An 18,561-nucleotide genomic window follows, 5' to 3' on the forward strand; every position below is an offset into this window, starting at 1 on the left:
TTGTAGACCTATTCGCGCATAAAACCGGTATATTTATACCGGTTATATTGCAAATTTACCTATTTTATTATAATATGTTGAAAGTGTCCATACTTTTATAAAAAGGATCGATACTTTTTTTAAAGATATGTAATTTATGTTTCAATATTTTTTAAGTATGTTTCATGTTTTCCACCTACAATATTAATTTAATAATTTCATTTGCACAAAAAATTAGTTGATTGTTTTGATATTTTATAAAATAATATTAAGAATTTTTAATTTAATAATAATATATACCGTAACGTAAAAAATAAATCATTAGACGCATATAATTACTAAATTAATATCTTAAAACTCACTCAAAAGATAACCTTAAATTAATATTTTCCACAGTGGAAAAAGTATAGACACTTTTATAAAAATGATAGATATTTTACAATATATTAAAAAAGTATAGACACTCAAATGTATATGTACACATAGAAGCAAATATGGAATAATTAATGAAAATATACACACAATATAATCACACCAAAATATAAATACACAAGAATGTTCAAATAATGTACCGACAAACAAAATTAATCCGATGAAAAAGGGTTGTTTCTAACGAAGTCCGGAACATTAGAGGCCTTCAACAAATTTTCCAAATACTCTCGTATGTTTCCGCCTTTTTATGAGGACATACATAAATAATTTCAATTATCAAACTAATGAGGTGCAATTTTACTAACAATAAATTAAATTCGCATAAGCATGAATAAATTTGTGTCATACCTAGAGCTTTGTCGTTCGAATGGGAAGCAGCGTCAAATGTATGTGGACATATGTAATTGTATTTCTATATAAACACATAAGTTGTTAAAATAATCAATGTATGAACACCTGTTCAACTGGAAAAACATATTGCATAAATGCAACTTACCGGATTATAAATCATTTTTCCGCTGAATCATCGACCAAAAGTGTATTTAGCTCGTTAAAATCTGGACACGCGTTCCAAACATCATTGAGATCTTTACAGTAGGTAACAGAATCGTATGTTTTGCATTTTTTTTGATCCTGTTCACAAACAGTCGAACATAAATATGTAGGAATCATAGACAACGAAAAGTCAGCAAACTGTAATGACATTCATCTTACCCACACGAATAGAAAATGCTCGGAAAATACAGGTAGTTTCTCAAGTACACGGTCGACGTTATGCCTGAGATTGTAATCAAGTTTGAATGTTAACATTCAAATGTATATTAACGATTTTGACTACAGTAATTCAATTGCCTCAAACATGTTCTAACCTCATCTTTGAAGACCAAAGGGCAACAACAAAATTGTCGACACAAAATTGCATAAATTCAAATAATCCTCTTCTGAGGACAACATCTACAACATGAAGAAAATGAGATTAAAGTTCTACGCTTATATGTTAAAATAATGGATACAAAAGAATAGAATTAAAACCTGCTGGCAGTCTTGGGATGTAGGCAAGGACACCATTGAGATCAAAAATTAAAAGTTTTCTTGAAGGCGGCGTTGCAGACACGATATAATTGTTTGGATCATCATCTTCATCATCATCATCATCATCGTCATCATCTTCATCGCCAGCTTCATCGTCATCATCATCGTCATCTTCATCGTCAGCTTCATCTTCTGCGATCGCTTGGTTGTCCACATCTGTTAAAAGAAAATAAATAAAGTTCAGAACGTGTAAATGTTAAGAAACATAGATAATGAATTACCTAACTCGTTTGATGTCGTTGACGTAATTCGTTACGCAACATGGAGACTTCACGTTGCAATGATGAAATCGGATCGCATTCCACTCATAAGGGAATCAATATGCTCCCGAAAATTGACCATGTATTCCATCACGGTCTTAATTGTGACATCCTCTGCAACTGGAGCTTCTTCCATCATTGCGTCTCCACTTGGTTGCTCTTCTTCATGGCCAACGGGGTCCATTTCCTCCTCTCTTGATCTAATCCGACCTCCTTGACACGCTTCCAACCGAGTTTTTCAACAAAATCATATCCCGCTTTTTTAATAAATACCATGTCAATCTTGCGGGTTAATCGAACAGGGGCGTCATGCGAAAAATCAACTTCCTTCTTCTTCAACAGATGGGTGATGACACATCCATATGGTAGTGTAGTTGAAATTGTTGCTCCCTTTGTGACCATATACAATTGTATTAAATATGAGTTTTGCAATGTTTGGAGCCGTTTTGGATTTATACTTTGCTATCCACCAATAATCGCTGTCTCGAAGCGTTGAATGTTTTCCCCACTAGGCCGGATATACCATGTGAGCATTTTGTGAAACACTCTCGACTCTACATCGAGGTGAATTAGGCTATTTCTAGTAACCCGTTTAATTGTAGACCAATCTACACCATTTTCATCTGAATCCCCTGTATTCGCTACACCTAAACCCTCCGCAATAGTTTCTGGAGATATATATATATCCTTCCCCATGACATGTGTATTAATTCCTATTATATTAGTCTTATTAGGCTTGGGCTGTAAGGAAGCATTGTTGTAGAAGACTCTAACTAGGTTGGGATAATATATTGGTTCTACACCAAGGAATTCAAGCCAACCCCAAGATGTAAATGTGGATTTAAAACTAAATGCATATTTATCATCAAACAAGAAACCCAGGTCAATGACACGTTCGGGACGAATCTTCCTTACTTTAAAACTCGTCTGCCATCTTTGTTTCTCCATGTCGGATCTAAAGTTCAGAGTTTCGAAGGACCTGATTTCCTCAGAAGAATCGTTTGTTATAGAAGGAGGTGGTTGAGAAGAACTGGGTTGAGAAGAACTTTGAGAAAGACCTCGCTTCTGACGCTGACGTTTTGGAGCCATTTTGGTTGGATGCTACCCCTATTACAATGGAACACAAACAAATTCAGGATAAAAACTCCAATATAGAAATCAATCAAACCCATAAAATATCGATAAATTTACCTGAATATCTGATCGTCACTTATGATAACGGTAGAAGAAAGAGGAAGATCTGCCTGCTTGCCTTTATGTTTAGGGATTCTCGATTAAGAGTACTATATATCGTAAACGGTGGAAAACACTTGATATTTAAATTAGTATCGACACAAACTATATTAGTGTCGACATATTATAGACATATTCTCTCATAAAACCGGTATAATTGTACCGGTTAGATTGAAAAATTACATATTACATTATACTTTTGGGTTCGATGATTTTGGGATCGACATCTTTTATATATGGATCGACACTTTATGGGTGCACCCTGTTTTCCATTCATTCTGTAAAAAAATATCGACACAAACTATATTAGTGTCGACACATTATTTAGACATATTCTCTCATAAAACCGGTATAATTGTACCGGTTAGATTGAAAAATTACATATTACATTATACTTTTGGGTTCGATGATTTTGGGATCGACACTTTTTATATATGGATCGACACTTATGGGTGCACCCTGTTTTCCATTCATTCTGGAAAAAAATATCGACACAAACTATATTAGTGTCGACACATTATTTATACATATTCTCTCATAAAACCGGTATAATTGTACCGGTTAGATTGAAAAATTACATATTACATTATACTTTTGGGTTCGATGATTTTGGGATCGACACTTTTTATATATGGATCGACACTTTATGGGTGCACCCTGTTTTCCATTCATTCTGGAAAAAAATATCGACACAAACTATATTAGTGTCGACACATTATTTAGACATATTCTCTCATAAAACCGGTATAATTTTACCGGTTAGATTGAAAAATTACATATTACATTATACTTTGGGTTCGATGATTTTGGGATCGACACTTTTTATATATGGATCGACACTTTATGGGTGCACCCTGTTTTCCATTCATTCTGGAAAAAAATATCGACACAAACTATATTAGTGTCGACACATTATTTATACATATTCTCTCATAAAACCAGTATAATTGTACTGGTTAGATTGAAAAATTACATATTACATTATACTTTTGGGTTCGATGATTTTAGGATCGACACTTTTTATATATGGATCGACACTTTATGGGTGCACCCTGTTTTCCATTCATTCTGGAAAAAAAATATCGACACAAACTATATTAGTGTCGACACATTATTTAGACATATTCTCTCATAAAACCGGTATAATTGTACCGGTTAGATTGAAAAATTACATATTACATTTACTTTTGGGTTCGATGATTTTGGGATCGACACTTTTATATATGGATCGACACTTTATGGGTGCACCCTGTTTTCCATTCATTCTGGAAAAAAAATATCGACACAAACTATATTAGTGTCGACACATTATTAGACATATTCTCTCATAAAACCGGTATAATTGTACCGGTTAGATTGAAAAATTACATATTACATTATACTTTTGGTTTTCGATGTTTTGGGATTGACACTTTTTTATATATGGATCGACACTTTATGGGTGCACCCTGTTGGCCATATTGTAAATTTGCCTTTTACTTCCAAGTATCAACATGACCCTTAATGTGTATAAGAAACATGTACAACAACATACTGCTAACTTTTCTCATCTCATTCATAATTATATTCACATACAAAAATATAAATCGTATACAAAATTATAAATCTTATACAAAATTAACCCTACATTTACATCATTGCATCCTTTTGTTATTCTTATGTAATATTGCAGTTTTTGTTATCTCCTGTCTTCGTTCATTTTGATTGTGGCTTACGAGATCGTTTAATACTCGCGATCGATCCCAGTCTCCAACAACCTATATCAAATTGTCAGAACGTTAAGTATTGTCAACTACAGCATTCAATCTACGACTTTTAACAATTTTACCACAAACGATTTTTTCTATCCACTTACAAAATCACCAGTTGCCCCTGTAAAACCGATCGATTCCATCCACATCATCATACATGCCGCAATCATATCTGTTACAAAATTTGAAAACCACACATGTCAATTATGATGAATACTGCATAAATTAAGCTTTCTATTTGTGATAACATCTCATACCCATTCAATTGCTCATTCTTCTTATGCTCCACAAATTTGAAATTTTTCAAGGGATACTTTCCTAGAGATCCACAGGACTCAACCCAAATGTGTTTCTTATTATAAGAATCTAATATTTTAATCTGCATTAAAATAGAAGAAGTTATGCACCAAAAAAATTATGCATTATAATTTACATAATGTCCTTTCATACATACATACATACATACCAATCTCTTAGCATCCTTCACTCTCTGTTTAGCTGCTTCAGTTGTAAACATACTATCATATATTGTTACAACATGATCTACCATATCCAACACCAACAGATACCAATGTGAATTATGGTAGTTTATTGTGATCATGATCTGCAACAAATTTCACACCCAATTTGACAAAATTCAACATTCTATATCTGAAAACATCATTTGCAATTGGTATGGTGTCTTACCTTCTCACAGTCGGTGAATTTCACATAGTTATCCAATATGACACCCCAGAAGGTAGAAATACTCTCAACACTTTCTTTGTTGTTGGCTTCCAACGCCTGTTGCTGTAATTACGCAACAAACATTATTAATTTACCGTCTATAACACTACTTTTCAATATTTATTAATTTAACTCACCACTAAGAGGTATGGAAGGTAGCCAATCCTCCGGAGTGACTTTTGAGAATCGTAGCATATGGTCCAGGCGAGCAAATCGATAACCTAACAAAATTAATTACACAATCAGAACATATCAATAAGTTTTAACATTTTCTACTTTCTACTTACCACACCGCCAACCCATTCCGTAGGCTTCAACGTTGCAACGTCGTATACAGTAGCGAATTGATTTCCCATTGAGATTACAGAATATCTGTATGAATCATTAGGATTAATATGTTGTCATGAAATATTTAAATATCACTCACAAAACAATATATTTCACTTACCCCGATTCTAACTCGCTATTCCATAAATAATCACAAATTGCAGCTTCGATGTCATCAATTCCGCTTGGAATATCCGCTTTTCAACCTACAATTTTGCATACAAATTTTTGTCACAACAACATAATAAAAATCAAATTAAGTATTCTTTTATTAAACTTACCTTCTGCTTCTTCTTCTGGGGTGCAGGACATTCCGAATCCAAAACTGCTGCTATAACACTCTCCGGTGTATAAATGACATCGACTTCCTTCCTCCTCATTTCTTCCATCTCTTCTTCTTCCTCCTCCCTCTTTTCTTCTTCATATTTTTTCAGTTCATCGTACTTTTTTCTATATAGCTCTTCATCTCTTTTATTCACCCTTCAATTGAGCTCCTTCGTCCGAGTATTTATCAACCACCCCCTTCACCCCGTAAGTTCACTCCTCAAATCCACAACCTCCTTCACCACTCCCTCAAATTTTTCTCCCGTCACCATCTTAATATCACCCCTTAACACCCCAACTTCTTTCACCACTTCACCCTCAACACCTCTACTTCTTTCACCACTCCATCTATTTTCCTTCCACTACCCCCTTATGCCTCTCAAGTGTATCTTCGACTCTCTCGAGTTTCTCTACGACTTGATCAAGTTTCTCTTCGACTCTTGATTATCTTTGCATGATTTCAAATTGGAATTTTTTGATATCAGCCAATTCAGACATCAAAATGTCGAAGTTACTCTGTTTTGCTTCACCGTCGTCCCACTCACCGTCATCCCCCAATACAACCATCCCTCCTTTCTTCTCCTCTGCCTCCACTGCCTCCTCTACATCCTTGCCAATAACCTTCAAAATTAAATTAAATATTAAGACATTGATTATATTCTTAATATTATTTAATTACATTTATTACCATTTCTTGCTTCTTCCCTCTATCCAACTTCAACTTCACCATCACTCTAACCACCTCTTCCTTCCCCCATGCACGGATGCGTGCCACTCCGGTTCTTTCATAAGCCGGCACTGCCTCACAGCCCGACCAAAAATCGAACAGTGCAACCTGCATTTATAATAAAATTTATATTTTTATATAAAAACACAAAAAAGTGATTCAACTCATTTACCTCTAAGATTGCTATGCACCCTTTGAGGTATCTCTGGCTGCCCTTTTTAAAGGTGATTATTGATTCAATCAATCTCGAATGGATATATTCAGCCCAATTGAATTCACCCTTCAAGCCTTCATCGCAAATGAGCTTCATATATTCCTTGTTCGTTGACGTATCACCCGTTGGACAAAGAAATATCCCGACAAGGTACAATAGAACTCGGGCCTTCAGCTCATCCCCCCAGTAAGATCCACTTTTGATATCCTCTTCAACTTCAGCATATGTCACCTTATGATTCAAACCATATTTGGAGGCAAGTGCTTTCCAGTTCTTACTCCTACAGACTTCTATAACACTTTTGCCTTTGTTTTGTACCCCCAATACGGCTGCAGCAGTCGATACCCCCAGAGGGAATGAATAATCACCATACTTAGCCATACATTGACTGGCGTCAAATTGTGCCATCAAGGATCGACACAATTCCCTCCGAATAGGTCGATCCCTTACTCCGATCAACGATCCAAAACCTATTTCTCCCAGCACATTCAACTGACCCTTCTCCTTAAGGTGTTTAATTAATAAATTCACCCTTTTAATGCTGCATCTTGTCGACACTTCCTACATTTTTTAACAATATATAATGTTATAGTTCTTATATATTTTGTATCAACGTATTTACAAGTTTAATGAATACCTTATTTTCATGTGCTTTCCTCCGTTCTTTGTATTCTTTACTATCATTCCTTGACTGTGTGATGTAAGGTTCCTTTTCAGCATCACTCATTGAATTCCATTTGGACCTCACATCTTTTTTCACCTAATATTAAACATAAACGTTTCTTAATCAATACATTAACACTAAATACTAATACTACTCAATGTCAATTTCATTTTACATACCGAACCGCTCTGTGTGCCATCTCCCTTCATCCTTTTGCATTTGGCCATACTGTTAACATTTAAAATTTGTAATCAATTTAAAGTTTATCGATACTTTAATCCAATTACCATTTCAACAATAATAACAAAAAGACATTGATACTTACTAGAAGTACATATATCCACCCTTTGGTTGCTTTCGAGTCTCGGCCTCAATTTCAAAGTCATCTGCTCCACCAACAATTTTCCAACCCATTGACTCCATTTTTCCTTCATATATCAGTTTACGCAAATCAAATTATTTTGTTACATACACTTTTCAATATACAAATATAGATAACTACTCTTGTGGTAAAACGGTTTTCTTCAAAAGAATTTGAATGGCCACACCAAAATGTGTCGGCACATTTATACAACCTATAATATCATTTTCTACCTATAATATTTAATAAAAGTATCGACATTTATATTTTTCCTTGAATATCTATTTCTACCTGCAATCGGTCCCAAATGCTTCCTTACTCCAAAACCCCAAACAACACATAAAAAACCCTATCGCGATTACTGTAATAATAAAAAATTAGGGTTTCGACAACATACTTTTCGATTCGACTGCAGCAACAAACAAACAAACTTCGCTTTAGAAACGCCTTCTGAAATGCAGCAACAATTACTCTTCGATTTCAAAAACTCGTCCGTTCTATCTTTTTTCAGAGGATATTTAGCTATGGTCTTTATATTTTCATCGGATATGTTATTTATATTTAATATCGATACAAATACAAAAGTGTCGATACTTTTATGTCAGGTGTCGATACTTTCGAAAGGATAATTACCTATTTCTTTGAAAGTGTCGATAATTTATTACACGTACTTACGAAAGTATCGACACTTTCAATATATCCGGTATCATTTTACTGGTTTTATCATTTTGATACCGGTTTTATCATATTTTTACCTGTTATATCGTTGTGGATCGATATATTTTTTTAAAGTATCGACACATTATAGGCGCTATAACTGTTTCTCTTTTAAATTCACAAAGTGTCGATCCTTATATAACGTATCGACACTTTTAAATTTACCGGTTTTATCATTTTGTTACCGGTTTTATCATATTTTTACCTGGTATATCGTTTTGGATCGATATATTTTTTAAAAGTATCGACACTTTTTAGGATTTAAAACTGCTTTTAAAGTTATGTAATTTATGTTTCAATTTATTTAATAGTGTTTCATGTTTTCCACCTACAATATTAATTTAATAATTTAATTTACACAAAATTTTATTTGATTGTTTTGATATTTTATAAAATATTATTTAGAATTTAAATTTAACAATATTAACCAAATATAATAATAAATATGTTTTCAACAGTGAAATAAGTATGAACACTTTTATAAAAATGATATATACTTTTTTGAAAGTTATGTAATTTATGTTTCAATTTTTTTAATAGTGTTTCATGTTTTCCACCTACAATATTAATTTAATAATTTCATTTACACAAAAAATTATTTGATTATTTTGATATTTTATAAAATATTATTTAGATTTTAAATTTAACAATATTAACTAAAGATAATAATAAATATATTTTCACAGTGAAATAAGTATGGACACTTTTATAAAAAGGATAGATAATTTACAATATAACAGGTAAAAATATGACAAAACCAGATTCATTATGACAAAACCGGTAAAATTTACTTGATATGTTAAAAGTATGGACACTTTTATAAAAAGGATAGATACTTACCGATAACCAAAGTTTACCGGTTACCAAATTTTTTAATAGTTTTTCATATTTTCTACCTAAAACATTATTAGTTGTCAACATAATAGGTACCGCTAAACCGAATTTATTAAATACATTTTAATGTATCCGGTAATGCTATATATTAATCGTATATTAACCCGCCTTTCCTGAGACATTCACTATTATTGATACCCAATAACGGGTACAATTATTAGTTGGTTGGGGCGATAATTTTATATATATATATTGGACATCTTGGGGAATCCAAGTGAAGAGAAGAGAGAAAGAAAGATTCGAATAGAAGGCAAATTTTATTTTATTCATTTTTTTCCTGTTGTTTAATAGTTAGTTAGTTTAAATTATTTTCAGATAAAATTGTTCTTGTTTAAATTAATATTTAGATTAATTTACTGTTGTTAAAAGTTATTTTATCTATAAATTCGTTCAAATGACAAAACAAAATCAACTACTTCATCTTGACATATTTCTAGCAATTTGGAATTGATGATGTTATTATAATTTAATTTAATAAAATGTTAATATATTTTATTTGAGAACACAATCGTTATTATTAAACGGTAAAAATTTATTTTATAATTAATTGATTAATTTCATGATTGAATTAATTGTAAGAAGATACACAACGAGTCATCCGTCATCGAATCAATATTCTCAAAAAGCCAAGCTAGTTGATTTAATATAACTTGCAACAAGCTGGATTTTACTATGTAACTCTTATTCAATAGTTCAAGTTGGTCTTGGGTTTGATTAGTGCGTTGATTGAACGTTGGAGACCAGAGACACGTACGTTTCATTTTCCATGTGGAGAATGTATGATAACTTTGGAGGATGTGGTCATGCAACTCAGAGTCCTAATAAATGAGATTTCAATAGTGCATTGCTTGCAATACGTTACTTGAGAAGACGACAGTAGAACCAAATTTACAAGGTCGACGTTTGAGGCTATCATGGTTGCAGAATCAATTTTCGCTCGATGGAAATAGTACCGAGGAATAAGTTTTATATGAACTCGAGCATATATATTGGAGTTGATTGGGGGAGTTTTAATGTTGCATAAATCCAGTAATTTAGTTCACACTCAGTATCTCCCATTTTTGGGAAATCTTCAGAATACTCGTTAATATAGTTGGGGATCGAAGATATTGGCGTTCTTGTACCGTGAAATGTGAAAGACGTCATTAATCGTAAATGATATTGTTATAATGGAAATCGGTGGATGTCTGATGTTGTGGCTTGACACAAACTTCCATTTTTAACACCGATTAATCAAACTTCGATTGATTTTCTTCTTATCGGAAGATAATATTTCTATTAGTTTTGATTTAAAATGTTAATTAGAATTTTATTAAATATTTTTGATTAAAAATAATTGATGAATATTTTTAATTGATTTACAGATGAATGCATAAAATAGAAATAACGGGATTAGTGTATAATAATATTAAAAGTTTAGGTTGAATATCAATATTAGAAGCAAAAAAGAGGAATATATATAATTTGATTAATTGAATTTTATTATTATTATATTGTGTTGTCTTAGTTATGTTTACCTTAAATTTTAAATTTTTAGATAATTCATTTCTAAATTTATTTTATAGTTTATTTGGAAACCGTACGTAGGTGATGAAATTATTTCATGTGTGCAACAAGATGTTTGGGATAGTTGTAAATATTGGTGTGCTATTACACCTTTGATCCATTTTATTTTTATCGAGTACTGGTCTTCGAAAGAGTGTTGAGGTAGTTTGGCTTTCACCAGCCTATTCCGCAACCTCCATACAATCATAAGGAGCTCCATAAATTGAATGCAAAGTGTAAGCATGACAAGAATTGGGATGAGAAGCATGCATACTTTATTAATATTTGGAACAATAAAGGCTCGTGCTTGCAAGTTCTTACTTCCATTCAAGACGGTGACTTTAATTTTCAGACTTCGGCTTACCTTAACTATCATTAGGATAATGGAAAATCGTATTTGACAACTCATAGTGAAAGACGACAATTTTAAAAATTAAAGAAAAAAGGGTAAAAGCAAAAAATATATACCGAGTTTCAGTATTGGATATTGGTCATGTTGCGCCCCCCCCCCCCCAAAAAAACAATAAATAAATAAATAAATAAAAATAAAAGATACCCCCTTCCTAGTTTAGTTACCCTTTCTGTCACTTGTACCCAGGGCTTGGCTTGAGAATATGATCTTCAAGTAACCTTCAAATGTATGGAAAAACTTAAAAAAATCTGATCAAACTTGTTTGAGACATACTCCTATCCGGCACTCTCGAGTACGGTAGCATGGGTTATAGATGTTGTTCCATAGATCGGTACACTTCTGTAAAGTATTCCAGAATAAGCTTTAGTATGTGGTAAAATGGCATGTCAGATGATTTTTGAAGAGCAGAGTGGGCTGAGAATTAGGGACAGAAAATTGGGTGTTTTGTGCGCCTCCGATCTGTGCATGAGCTTCAGTTGGCTTAGAATGTTATCTAATTTTCTTTTGATGCAGTTTATGCTTTTGTGATAATAAAATGGTTATTACCATATTAACTATGTGCAGGATTTTAACAGATTATGATAGTAAAATGCTTTTGTAGAGACTGGCAAAATAGTGATTAATATAACCTTTGACTGCCTCAGGTAAACAGTTGATTCACATTTTGTGCTGATCCTGATTTTCTCAAGAATGATATTCTTGTGAAGCCAGATCTTGATGCTCTTGGTGCTCTAGGTGATGCAGGGTGGTACGGCATCAGGTCAATCTTGTTGGCAGCCAATTATGAGCTGCCGAAAACCGTCACAGCCATGCGAAATCCGGTTCTAAATGAAGCAGGTGTATTACTAGAGTGTGGAGCTTCACTACTCTGGGACAATGGCAAAATCGCAACCTTCCATTGCTCTTTCTTATCAAATTTGACAATGAATCTCACTGCTATAGGAACACTAGGAACTTTACATCTTACGGATTTCATTATTCCTTACCAAGAACACGAGGCCTCGTATACTACATCCACGAAACCCAATTTTAACGAACTTGTTACAGGATGGGTGCAGCTTCCAAGTGAACACACTGTCACTGTAGATCTACCTCAGGAAGTGTGCATGGTGAGAGAGTTTGCTAGCTTGGTGAAAAATATTAAAAAGAACGGTGCACAGCCGGATAAAAAGTGGCCGACAATCAGCCGGAAGACTCAGTTGGTTTTGGATGCCGTCAAGGCCTCCATCGAGAAAGGTTTTCTACCTGTTGAGATTGTGAGATAAAATGTTTGATCATTAGTTGAGCTTTGAAACATGTATGCATAGCGTTTGAGTGGTCGTGTTTCACGGTGAGATTGCCTGTTGTGCATCTCCTAGTATGAGATTTGAACTTCATTTTAGGGGTTTATTCCAAACCATGTATTCAAGTATGAGACTTTGTAATGTGCAAAGGGGGATTGGAAACACGAATAAAGTATCACAGTGGGCTACAAACACATCAAAAGGCAAGTCATATTTTGAAAATATTATTCCTAAAATAGTTTTAGATTTCGTAAGTCAAGTGTATCCTAAATTTATAGTAAGAACAGAACTTTTGAATAATAGCATAAGAGGCTCATCATGACTGCAAAACAATTCTTTCTCGGATTAATGAAAAAAATTCATTCATAAAAAGTATGGGAAAAGAACTTAATTCTCTTAAATTCTTGATGTTGAAAATTCAAGAGAGAAATTTGAAAAGAACGACAAGCTATCATTATTTAAATCCATTGTCAACAATCAAAGTCGTCATTAAGAAATTAAAGAAATTTGTATGAGATTTAAAAATAGTTGAAGATGATGAGAACTGCTTACCATTTCTGACTATCCATGCCATCTTTACATAGGATAAAAACCTGTTTCTCCATACTTATCTCTTTGATAACTTACAGTTCTAGAAGCTCTTGTTTAAGAAAAAAATAAAGAGGAAGACTTTGGTATCTTTCTCCATTGAGTATAACGTATTAAGATATTTTTTATATGAAATATATTTTGTCATTGAAAATGTGAACAAATTTATAACCAGCTTAATCATGACGAGGTCATTGGGAGGGTAAAAAAAAATATTTTTCAATTACTTTTATTTTTAATATATTTTATCATCTAAATATTTAAATAAATATGAATATATAAGATGGATTATGGGTAAATAATTGGAACAAAAAATTAAACGAATCAAGCTATCTCATTGTTTAAAGAGATTATGCCTAGAGGTTTCAAGTTGTAATGCCAAAAGATGTTTGAACATTTATTGTTAAATATGTTGAAATCTTTCGGACAGATACACTCTCATAATCATCTTTATATTATTTAAAAATAATAATAGTAAGAAAGGAAGAATTAAAAAAACTTGACCACTCTTCAACTGTATATTTATACATTGAAAGACGTTAGTTATTAATTAGTTAAACTAATCAAGTAATTAATTAATTACATTTTAAAGTCAATTCGGACCTAACTATTAATTACATTTTCTTGTGGAAATATGCGTTCGGTTCTCTCATAAAATAACAAGGTTGCTGCAATTTGTAGGGTAACTTGGGTGTCACGGTATTCAGTAGAATATAACCTAAGCCTTCAAAAAATGATGTGAGACAAATGTTTCTGGGAGTTTCAAATTCCATTACCTTTTAAGTTTGTTATTTTCTTAACGAACATGTTAATTTATTATTTTTATTTTAAATTAGAAGGTCATTTTACGTAGCAACTTTTTTAATCAGGATATCAATAAAGATATGTAATATAGTCCCCACTATTTATATATTTTTAACATTTTTAAATATCAATAATAAAAGGTGAGAATATTATAAAATTAAAATAGTATGTATGTATGTATGTGAAATTTGACTATGAATTATGCTCGTCAGCTTATACGTCTACAAAGTAGGCTGGGCTGAGGATTTTGAATTTCTTGAAAATGTATAGCGATTTCAGAACCTTCGTCTTTGTTTTTCTACCAAATTGATTTGAGCATCAAGATGGCCATTTTTATATAAATAAGAAGAAACGAAGCCCAAAGAGTACCAAGGAAAGGAAGGGAACAAACTGAAGAAAACACTATCATTAAAAATGGGTTCCCAGAAACAGGCCTTTATTTTGTTATCAGTGCTTTCGTTTTTCAATTTCCTTCTCTTATCCGGCGCCGATGACGTTTATTACGAATTCATTGTAAGTTTGTTTTTATAACTTCTTTTTGATTATTTGTTTTCTTTAATCTCATCAATATGGTTTTAATTTACAGTTGCAAGAAACAGAGTTTACCAAGCTTTGCAGCACAAAAACCGTCTTGACCGTCAACGGTAGCTTTCCCGGACCTGAGATTCGGGCCCGAAGAGACGACACTGTTTATGTCAACGTCCATAATCAAGGAAGATTTGCTGTTTCCATTGTCTGGTATACATTAATTTTCAAGTTTAGAAAAGATAAACAGATATTTCGACGGGAAACGATTAATTTAAGATCTTATTTGTTTTTTTTTTTCTGGGGTAGGGAGGGCATCCGGGATTCAATTAATGGTGTAAATGAGTTGATTCAGCCTGGAAGAAACTTCACTTACGAGATCGAATTAGACGATGAAATCGGAACTTTATGGTGGCACGCTCGGAGTGCTTGGGCTAAAGCCACCGTTTATGGAGCCTTTGTCATTTTACCGGCCGCCGGTGAAGAATATCCTTTCCCTGCACCTACTTCAGATCATGCAATTATACTTGGAGAATGGTTTAGACAAGAGTTGACGGAATCCGTTGTTCCTGGCCAACCAGATGCCTACGCAATCAATGGCCATCTCGGAGAATCATATGGGTGTAACGGTATGCATCTAACACTCACGATTTCGAATTCTCAGATTATTTATTTTATTGAATGAATTTATTTTAAAATTTTATTTATATACATCCGTACGTAAAATTTTCATGTTATTAATATATATATATATATATTTAGAAATATTTTTGAATTTGACTCTCCTAATTTTTTATAATAATACAGTTAACGCTATTCATAATTCCTTGTGTTTGTACAGATACATCATATCAGCTACAAGTGGATTACCAGGGTCTCTACCTCCTGCGTTTAATAAATGCAGTTGCCAATGAAACAATGGTGTTCGCCATCGCGCAACACAGCTTGACGATCGTCGGACAAAATGCGTCGTATGCCCAACGCTCATTCTCGAATTCCTTGACATTAGCCCCGGGGCAGACGGTGGACGTTCTGCTCAGCGCGAGCCAAAACGTCGGCCAATACTATATTACTGCTCGGTCTTCCTCCTCCGGTCGACTTAATACCACCGGAATTTTATACTATACCACCAGTACTGGTTTTTAATTGAACTGTTTGGATTTTCGAGTGCCATTGTCATAGATTTATTCATCAAATAAAACGTTCACTAGGGCAAATCGCTGTGTGTATTAATATCAATGCCCTATAAAAATCCATGCTAGCTGTGGAAATAACTTGTGTTTTCTCATTAAAACGTTGTTTATCAGCTGTGACTTGTATTGTTCTTTTGGAGTTCATTATATATATTTTTAATTCGACATTTATATTTTAAAATCATTTAATATAACATCATCTCTGACACATGATCTGAGGAGTGAAATTAGAATTAAATCATAAAATTTTGAAGATTAAGGTGTAGTTTAATCATAAAAGCATTTTTTTTTAATTTAAAGTACCAAGATCACCGCTTACCCTTAATTCTATCCTTGCATGACATGATTTTTGTTTAATCATTATCTTTAATTTATTTATTTATTTTATATCATTATCTTTAAGATAATCTTTAATACATAAAAAACAACTCTATGGCCCCCAAATCAAGAAACTTTGGCATGTACCCGTTTGCCCGTGTTCATACAATATAATGTTGGATACATTCCATGTTGATTTCGTTATCTATTTATATACAATTCAGCAATTGCAAAAGAGTAGTTGAAAAATCAATAATAAATTGATTTAGTGGATGAAATATTAAAATGTTTAAATAAGATTAAGAGTTTTAATGTTGAAGTTTGTGAATAAAATAAATAAAATTAGAAGAATCTTTCTTCTAATAATGAAGCTCTATAAAACTCAATCTGAAATAATTAATATATACCGTCAATTAAAAAAAGTTAAAAGATAATAAAATCAATAAGATTTCACCATCTAATTGCCAAGTGAATAATCAATAGATAGAAGTGCCTGTCAACTTACCAAGAGCATATGAATTTCTCGGTTTTAGTTTCTAAGCTTTACTTGTCCGCTACATCACGGCCTGTGAACAAGCTTAGAGCTCGAGTCCCAGAACATCCCCATAACCGGTTCTTCTCCGCCAACTTATCTACTGAAACGGAGCTAATTTTCTTGTATTCGAGATTTACAAACTCCCGTAACGTTCACAATACCCGTAACTGTGACACTGCAGTCGCAACCTCAACCATAATTTAGTATTATGATTGCCCTACTTTTTGAATTGATCTATCTGATGATGATAGATGGATTCACATTCTATGGTACCCTCCGGCACGAACAATCCTGTAACGGATTCTCGTAAAACGATTCTTTGGAATAAAATCTATCCATGCCCTTCAACGGGGCCTTTTCTCCTCCTAGGTGATCCCTGCCTGTACAATCGATAAAAGAAACCACAAGTTAGGCCGAGTATGCACCATATTTTTCATGTATTTGAAAGGTCATTCATTTCCTCTATACTCTGTTTGAAAATCCTACGAATAAAGATATTTCAGGAAAAATGAATCGTCAGAATATTATAAAGCTTGAATATTACATGCGTCTATACTATGATAACGGACTCCCCCTGCTTCCACAAGCCATGATCTTCAGCATATAAAATTCATCAAATAATATTAGTCACAAGGAAACAACCCGTATTTATATTTAAGTACATAGTACAATGGCTAGATTGCCAATATTTTAGTCATTAAACTTGAAAATATGTATGAATATTGTGCAGACACGGTGGGCATAGGCCAGAGGGGCGACCGCCTAGGGCCCTAAGCTTGGAGGGAGCCCATTTTTTAAATTATTTTTAAGTTTAATAATTAAAAAATATTTTAAACATATTTTTTATTTTAAATATTTAAAAATATGGTAATTTAGTGGGTCCCAATAATTAAAAAATATTTTTAAACATTATTTTTTATTTAAAAAACTCGAAAATATAATAATTTAGTGGACCCCATTTTAATGATGGAGAAATCTATGTATGGACCCCCACTTGTCTTCTTGTCATCACCTTCTGCCTAGGGCTCTTAAAATGTCAGGACCAGACCTGTGCAGACAATCATGTTTATGTGTGGAATATGTCTCGATGTCTGTATCTCGATAAGGTAACATCACCAATGAAAGAATACGTCAGATTAACAGTATATCATATAGCAGGAATGAATATTATCAAGCTAGAAATTATACCCCGATCAGGAAGTGAACAAGAAAATGTCAAATTGATTAACCCATTTACAAGTATTACGTCCATACTTTGAAAGAAATTTTTCAAAGAGAACAACTTCTTTACTTGTACAATTAGAACTAGGCTGTATGCAGGCAGGGCACAAAATCACGATACACAGGCGGCTTCCACACCATCAAATTGTTAAATCTAAAGGAGTAAATATCATGAGTCTCATGACTACTTCGCATCAACAAAGGTTAAACTGACCAGTATTTTAATTGGTTTTAGTATTTAATCCTTCAGGAATAAATACCATTATATATGGATCCACAAAAGACGCATTATAAAGTTTTCCATCACTATCAGATTAATAAAGTGGTTGCATCCGCCATAAAGCAAAAATCTTCATAATTCAAGTCGTATTTTATATCTTACAACAACTCAGTTATACCTAACTTGCATTACACCTTTATGTATTTAGACTACTTG

At 33.0% G+C, this 18,561-nt stretch overlaps 1 protein-coding gene and 1 pseudogene across 1 annotated transcript; both read left to right on the forward strand.

Annotated features, from left to right (window-relative positions):
• Nucleotides 1–11,960: 11,960 nt before the first annotated feature.
• LOC120118295 lies at nucleotides 11,961–13,014 on the forward strand (annotated as a pseudogene).
• Nucleotides 13,015–14,688: 1,674 nt separating this feature from the next.
• LOC120118273 (laccase-12-like) lies at nucleotides 14,689–16,073 on the forward strand. The gene is made up of 4 exons (XM_039138359.1): nucleotides 14,689–14,846; nucleotides 14,920–15,071; nucleotides 15,168–15,487; nucleotides 15,700–16,073. Exons 1-4 carry the CDS (start codon nucleotides 14,748–14,750, stop codon nucleotides 16,002–16,004), a joined length of 876 nt encoding a protein of 291 aa, XP_038994290.1. The 5' UTR covers nucleotides 14,689–14,747; the 3' UTR covers nucleotides 16,005–16,073.
• The last annotated feature ends 2,488 nt before the right edge of the window (nucleotides 16,074–18,561 follow it).

Source organism: Hibiscus syriacus, unplaced genomic scaffold (genome assembly GCF_006381635.1).
Source record: "Hibiscus syriacus cultivar Baekdansim isolate YM2019G1 unplaced genomic scaffold, ASM638163v2 tig00110328_pilon, whole genome shotgun sequence".
NCBI classification, from domain to species: Eukaryota; Viridiplantae; Streptophyta; class Magnoliopsida; order Malvales; family Malvaceae; genus Hibiscus; species Hibiscus syriacus.